The 7,195-nt window shown below is 36.2% G+C and overlaps 1 protein-coding gene across 1 annotated transcript; it reads left to right on the plus strand.

Annotated features, from left to right (window-relative positions):
* Positions 1 to 2,174: 2,174 nt before the first annotated feature.
* LOC140803431 (uncharacterized) lies at positions 2,175 to 6,777 on the plus strand. Its single transcript, XM_073159306.1, has 5 exons — positions 2,175 to 3,050; positions 5,140 to 5,197; positions 5,288 to 5,371; positions 5,480 to 5,621; positions 6,275 to 6,777. The coding sequence occupies exons 1-5, from the start codon at positions 2,507 to 2,509 to the stop codon at positions 6,641 to 6,643; spliced, it is 1,197 nt and encodes a 398-aa protein (XP_073015407.1). The 5' UTR covers positions 2,175 to 2,506; the 3' UTR covers positions 6,644 to 6,777.
* The last annotated feature ends 418 nt before the right edge of the window (positions 6,778 to 7,195 follow it).

The following is a 7,195-nucleotide window of genomic DNA, read 5'->3' on the forward strand; positions in this document are numbered from 1 at the left end:
TGTTATTCAAGGAACGAGCTGGTTCTAGGAGAGATGAGCTTGACAAGATGGAAAGCAAGTCTAAATTTGGTATATCAACTATTGAGGATAAAGATAGTGACAAAGATGATGAAATAATCAGCGAAGGAGATGTAAAAGAACAAAATAACACTTTACTTTTATGTGGAAAAAATTCATATCTTAGTATATTGTTATACATGCGTGGTGAGATGTGTAGAGAATTTCACATTTATGAAAGAAGATCTGGGAGAGTCAATGTCTAGTGAATTAGTGCAAAAAGTTAGCAATAGCGGCAAACTCCCGAAGGAGGCTTGAGAGTAATCATCAGAGAGGAACATCTAAACAAACTTAAACATAAGATACTTGAGAAGTCTACTTTGGCTATGAACAAGCAAATAAAACCATTGTACTTCAAGGCATGTGAATGAGAAGCCATTGTCCTGGGTATTAGTTGACAATGACTCGATCGTAAATGTCTTGCATGTGAGGATTTTGGGAAGCTTGGGAAAAAGTGAAGAATATTTGATATCCAGAGAGGTACTTGTTGTTGTGTTTACATGGAAAAACCACCAAAATCCTGAGAGCTTTCCCAGCTGATGTTATGATTGAGAGTTGGCCCTTAGACCACTTTGCATATGTTTTTATGTTGATATTATTGTTATTTTTATTAAATTTTATGGAAAGAGTATGGAGAAAGAAGACTCTATAGCCATTGTTTTGAATCTATTTTTCTTATTTGCGTAGTGTAAACCCATTGGGTGGGCCTCCGAGCTACCTAGAAACCGTAGCAGAAGATGGTGTAGTTGAGAGTTAAGCTTAAAATATATGAGAAAGACTAAGAAAAAAAGATAGGGATGTTATTGAAATTATCTGCATTGAGTAGGCTTAGGCTTCGCGGTCACTTTTGTACATGATGTTATTGTTATTGCGTCCGGAATTATGAAAAAATTTGTGTAAAGTAGGCAGAATTGCACTTTTGTTAATAAAATGTTTCGTGTGATGAAGTATAGATTGGGCTTATGGGCTACCCAAAGAAGATGACATATGCGTACATACTGATTTTATGGACCAGAGAGTTGGATTGATGAAAGTAAACATACACTGAGATAAAAGAAAAGAAATAACATAATAGAGTTAAAAAGTTATCAATTGCGGTGGATAAAGTTAGATTTTTAAGTTTTTTTTATACAAATTTGTGCTTTTAGCACTTGACACTCCTGCATTATTAAGAAATTGTGCGAATAATAAGTGAATTATAACTAAAATTTGATTTGGATAGAATATGTTTTGGAAAGGATAGTTAGTATATATTAGAGACTAAAATAATTTCCATAAATGTTTCTATCTTATAAATTTACAAAAAAAAATAAAAGTTATTTCATTATTTTTTAATTTAATCAAAAATTAAAAAAAAAGTTGTACATTTTTCAATTTTTAATTTTAATTAATACAAATATATATTAGTAAAAGAAAAGAAATTTGCTATAAAATAAAAACTGAACTGTATCTACAATCTTGGAATCACTTATAATTTAGAAGACGAGAGTATACATCAACAATTTTGTTGATATATGAATCGAGTCAATCTTATAGGGCAAAAACTTGTATGAGACGGTCTCACGAGTCGAATTTGTGAGACGGATCTCTTATTTGGGTTATTAATGAAAAGAGTAAGTCTCATGTGAGACCGTCTCACGGATCTTAATCCGTGATACGGGTCAACCCTATCCATATTCACAATAAAAAGTAATACTTTTAGCATAAAAAGTAATACTTTTTCATGGATGACCCAAATAAGAGATCCGTCTCACAAATATGACCCGTGAGACTGTCTCACACAAGTTTTTGCCTAATGAAAAAGTATAATTTTTTATGCTAAGACTATTACTTTTTATTGTGAATATGGGTAGGGTTGACTCGACTAATCTATGAGACAGTCTCACATGAGACTCACTCACATTATCGATATCAGACGGGTCAATTCTACCGATATTTAAAATAAAATTAATACTATTGTCATAAAAAATAATATTTTTCATGAATAACTCAAATAAGATATATACATCACAAAATACGATCCATGAGATCGTTTTTTTTTATTTTCGTTAACGAATAAAAAAAATAGTAAAATTTAAAGAAAAAGTGAATAAGTCCAACATGTCAAGTGGCAAGCATTAAATGGTTCGAAACTTCAATCTGTCCGTATTTATCACTCACTTCTCTCTCTAGAAACATCCACGAACCGCCGGCGTCGATCAACCGCCGCCGAGGACAGCTGCGTCACCAATTACCGTCGCTTCTTCTCCTCATGATTATGTAGTCATATGGAACTGAAAATGCCCTTTTCAACATCCGTCTAGTGTCGCGATCTCGTGCTCACATCTCCCTCACCAAATGCAATTTCAAAATCTCACTTGAAAAACCCTACTTTACCTCAAGCTATGATCTTGACGTCTCACTTGTCTGATAAACTTCGAAAACCTCTGTCGACGCGAGTAAATTGACAATGTCTGGAGCGACGAGGGTTAAATCGATGAATGCTGAAGAACTTGAGGCTCGACCGGTGCTTGTACCCGCGGGAAACAAAGCCAGATCTGTGGAATTACGGAAGCCGATATTGAAGCTGAAAAGTGGGAAGGTAGAAAAACCTTTGGGCATGGATGAGGTCAAGGGGAAGAAGTCTCCGGCGACATTGCCGAATATGGAGACGAGGACGGAGAAAGTTTGCTCACCGGTGGGTTTAGGGAAGAATGTAGGCAATACCGTGTCGATTCTGAGGCAGCGGCAGCCGAATTTGTCACTTAATGTTTCATGTTCTTCAGACGCCTCGTCGGAATCTTCTCAAAGCAGGGCGTCAACCGGGAGAATTAGCCGACGAAGTGCTACTCCGAGGACCCCTCCTTTTCGAGGTAAGCAGATATGTAGCTCGAAAGTGGACAAATTTGAAAGGGTTGACAGAAATGGGAAAGAAGCAAGGGGTGAGAATGAGGGCGAGGTGACCGGAGTTGGTGTGTTTCAGAAAAGGTGTGCTTGGGTGACTTCTAATACTGGTACGTGTTTTGCATGCTTCTTGAATTTATAGAGCTAGGGATATCGGGTTTGGTGGCCTGGTTGCTTTGGCATTTTCGGCATTCTTTTCTTGAGATCCAACATTATTCAGTTATGGTTCTTGTTGGATATTTTAAGAGCAATAGCGAGTGCTTTTATACCTTCTGCATAATCTTGTGGATTTGCATACTTTATTTTTTTCCAGTGCTTGAAATGCGGAACCATTTTTGTTCAGCAGAGTCTTTGTCAAGTATGTTTTAGGTTGGCAGTCTGTATTATAGCATGATTACAAAATATGTTCATTATAATGGATAGTCATCTGTTATTTAATGGAGTTACGCAGATATCAAATTAACAATTAGCTATACTGCAATGTCGCATATTGGACCTCCGGCCTCCTTGTTGCCATTAATTTACAGATAATTTCATTATTAACTACTGAGAGAAAAAGGGAACTGGAAAAACTTGTGTTACAACCCTTGGAAGTTTCTGAAAATGTTGTTTTCTCAGAAATTCCTGGTGTCTCTTTGGCTTTATTAGCATCCAGTCGTACAGCATTATGTTTAGGGATGCCATGTTAGAGATTTTCTCTAAAAATCATATTTTTGCACGTATATAAACATGATAAACAAATAGGCGGGAGCTAAATCGAGGGTTACCTCCAGCCATTGAATCATCTATAAGTCTTCTGATTTTCCTCCGATTGAAACCTTCTAAACACTTCAACACTCCTTTAGATGGTGTATTTTCTGTATGAGATTGTGTGTTTAGGGACCTCAATGCCTTCGATATTTATAGGCAACTCATACCATCAACGAGTTTATTGTGAGAACTTAATTGTCAAAGAGGAGATACGTGCACGTCTCAAATTTTTAAAATTTGAGGCTGCATGTGCTGTTCGAAAAAAATGGTAGGTTTATTATTGGCCGTCGCCAATTCCTACATGCCACGTTTTGAAATACAATATTTTAGGCTTTTCACGGTGTGGAGTATCTCTTATCAGTGAGTGGATGAGGATTTTTTTATCGATTGTTGTTCTGATTGCCATTTTTCTTAACGTGTTAGTCATTAAATATGTTTTATGGAAAATTTAACCTTCAATCTTACAATTTTTGCCCTTCATCATTTCCACATTTGTGAATTTGTTGTTGTGCAAGCATTTATCATTCTGGTAACCACATATTTGTCTTCTGTGTGCCTCTGCCACTGAAAGCCAGATATAAAGAAAGAGAGAGAAAAAGAACGAGCCCATTCACGATATTGTCCTATTCCTTGTAAATTGAATGAGAGCTCTCAGAAACTGGCATCTTCACATCAAAAGAAATTTGAGCCTTTAGGCATCTCAAGAGTGAATCAAAATCTCATGTGTCTTTTTTCAAAAAATCTGTTTAGAAGCTCAAGGTGGTCTGATGTGTTCAATTCGATGTAACTTGGCTTGCAGTTACAGGCTCCATTGGCTATTGCTGTGTGTTGTTTTTGCTTCTGAGAAAATATTTCCATTACTTCATATGTTCTCTCTCCTACCTAATTGCCCAGTTGTCTCTTGAACTTCGAATGAGATTCTTCCTTAACTGGAGAGCTATGTCGAATACTCAAATTAACTGATGTTAGATTTTTTTTTTTAAAAATACTGATGTTAGAAATTTTAGTTATAGATAAAAGGCTAGTTAAAAGTAACAGCTGATAAACCAAATGGCCAGAAGCTCGGTCAAAAGATATATGTTCATAGGTTTATTTTTCACTTTTAAATGATTGTTTTTCATGAGCTGATAAGGAAATAAAGTTATGTCTACCATGGCCAATGAGCGGTTATGTATAGCTGCTGCACTGGAGGCAACATTTGCATTTCAAGCCCCGCCCCCTTGAGTCAACCCATGGTTGTTGATTTGTCTCTGCTGCCCAGAGATGTGATAGGCGTTCTACATTGTCTTGAATGAAAACATTAGTTTCATTTTTGTCTTGTTGAATTATGTTGTCTTCCCTCTATATATTTTGTTGACAAGCACTGCCCTTTGATTATATGATGTCTCTGAATGCTTATTTAGCTGCATTTGAATTTCCTTGTCCTGATTTCCTTGCTTTTCATTAAAGATTCATTATATGCTGCTTTCCATGATGAAGAATGGGGACTTCCTGTTCATAATGACAAGTATGCATTTTCCGCAACCAGTTTTATTCTATTTGTTGCTTAGTTTATTGCTTGCCCAATACTCACTCATCTGCTTCTGACAATTTGCAGTGAACTTTTTGAATTGTTAAGCTTTTCCACAGCTTTGGCTGAATTAACTTGGCCCGTCATACTTAGCAAAAGACATTTATTCAGGTATCTTAGCAGTTAATCTGACAATAGACATAAAAAGGAAATTTACAGTTTTTCTCTTATTCAGTAGTTTTCAGGATCCTGATTCATTGTTTATTTATCGTTATTCAGAGAAGTATTTCTGAACTTTGATCCAGTTGCTGTGTCAAAATTAAATGACAAGAAAATAGCATTACCTGGAAGTCCTGCAAGTTCTCTTTTGTCCGAATTGAAGCTGCGAGGAATTATCGAAAATGCACGCCAAATTTGTAAAGTATGCACTGATTTCTTATTTTAAAATCGAATAGTTCAAGTTAACTGGAATTGATGTTTTTACTGAATACTCAGTTCTTGTTTTGCATGTTGGACCAATGTGAATTTGAGTGGAAATGGTAAAGGTGATTCATACCCAAATTCCGTGTAGGGTAAAATTTACCGCTATGCAATTGTCTGGTCGCTATCCAATATCAGTTGCTGTGTATAAGCATTTTCGATTGTTCAATTTTTCCCAGGACTGATTTCTCTGAAAAACTTACTGGAATGTTACCAGTGATTTCTTTACGTAACTTAGTATTTCATTAGCTTACAGACTTGATAACCTTGAAGACTTGTTTACTCGAAGAAGGTAAACTAATTCATTGTAAATTTAACAAAAGCTCAAACCATTTATGGAACTGTCTAAGCAAATGTTGAAGCAAAAATTCTGTGCCCATTTAGAATCTTTAGTAGACAACCTGATCGTATATAACTAGCAAATGACGCCGCTTTCTCCAAATCATATCTGTGGTCAGTTCCCAATGCCATTCTTTTCGAGGGAGAAACTTGTTTGTGATAGGATAAGATTTCCAAATTTTGGATTCGTCTGAGACTCCACTTAAAATAATTTATTGTTGGTCCGAAGTTCATGTATGTGTACTGATTTTGCAGATTATAGATGAGCTTGGATCTTTTGACAGATACATTTGGGGTTTTGTAAACTATAAGCCCATTGTTGGCAATTTCCGCTATCCTCGACAAGTTCCAATTAAGACATCAAAAGCAGATACCATGAGCAAAGACCTAGTTCGAAGAGGATTTCGAGGAGTTGGACCTACATCCGTCTACTCATTCATGCAAGTGGCCGGAATTACAAACGACCATCTCATTAGTTGTTTCAGACATCAGGACTGTATCAATACAAGTGATTCAAGTGATAAGAATGAGGGAACCACGTCTATAAACGAAGATAAACGAGCTGCTGATACATCAGAACTTGAATTAGCTAAAGATATCGATGATTTGGGCTTGTCCATGTAGGAATGTTCTTGTTGTTTTTTAACTCTTCTGCACCTGTAACTTATTTTGTGAAGATCGTAGTTTCCCACACTACTGATTGATTAATGTTGGACAAAGTCTTGTGTACAAATCGTTATAAAATGTTCGTTCTCTCATTACCTATACTAATCTTGCTTAATCTACTATCTTCTCTGTTTCAGTGATTGTGTTTCTTCTTTTCCTCTAGTGTGAAAGAATAATGTTTTGATGAACCGGTGAACAATTTCCTACATGCTAGCAGCGAGAAACCGTCAATTCGATCTCGAGGACTCGTCACTAACCAACGACGTTAGGGTGTTCCCTCTGTAATTGTATGCTCGTCCAGAATTCCGATCTTCACCAGTGGAGGTTTCATTGTTGACAAACATAATAAATCGGAACTTCTTCTGCTAGGAATAGAAAACGAGGATGATTGCAAGAATTGGTTGGTGTAATTATGGAATGAAGTGCATTTGGCCAGCTGAGATGGTGGCATAGCCAAATAATACATAGAAGTTTTTGTTTTATAAATACATCAGTGTTCTAAAAAGCTCG

Source organism: Primulina eburnea, chromosome 10, assembly GCF_022965805.1.
Source record: "Primulina eburnea isolate SZY01 chromosome 10, ASM2296580v1, whole genome shotgun sequence".
In the NCBI taxonomy this organism is placed as follows: Eukaryota; Viridiplantae; Streptophyta; class Magnoliopsida; order Lamiales; family Gesneriaceae; genus Primulina; species Primulina eburnea.

What these genes read in the sequence shown, in the direction of transcription:
- LOC140803431 (XM_073159306.1), top strand. Translation starts at nt 2,507, where the DNA reads ATGTCTGGAGCGACGAGGGTTAAATCGATGAATGCTGAAGAACTTGAG. An exon ending in TTGGGTGACTTCTAATACTG is followed by an intron (nt 3,051 to 5,139) that starts GTACGTGTTTTG and finishes TTTTCATTAAAG; the next exon opens with ATTCATTATATGCTGCTTTC. An exon ending in CTTCCTGTTCATAATGACAA is followed by an intron (nt 5,198 to 5,287) that starts GTATGCATTTTC and finishes GACAATTTGCAG; the next exon opens with TGAACTTTTTGAATTGTTAA.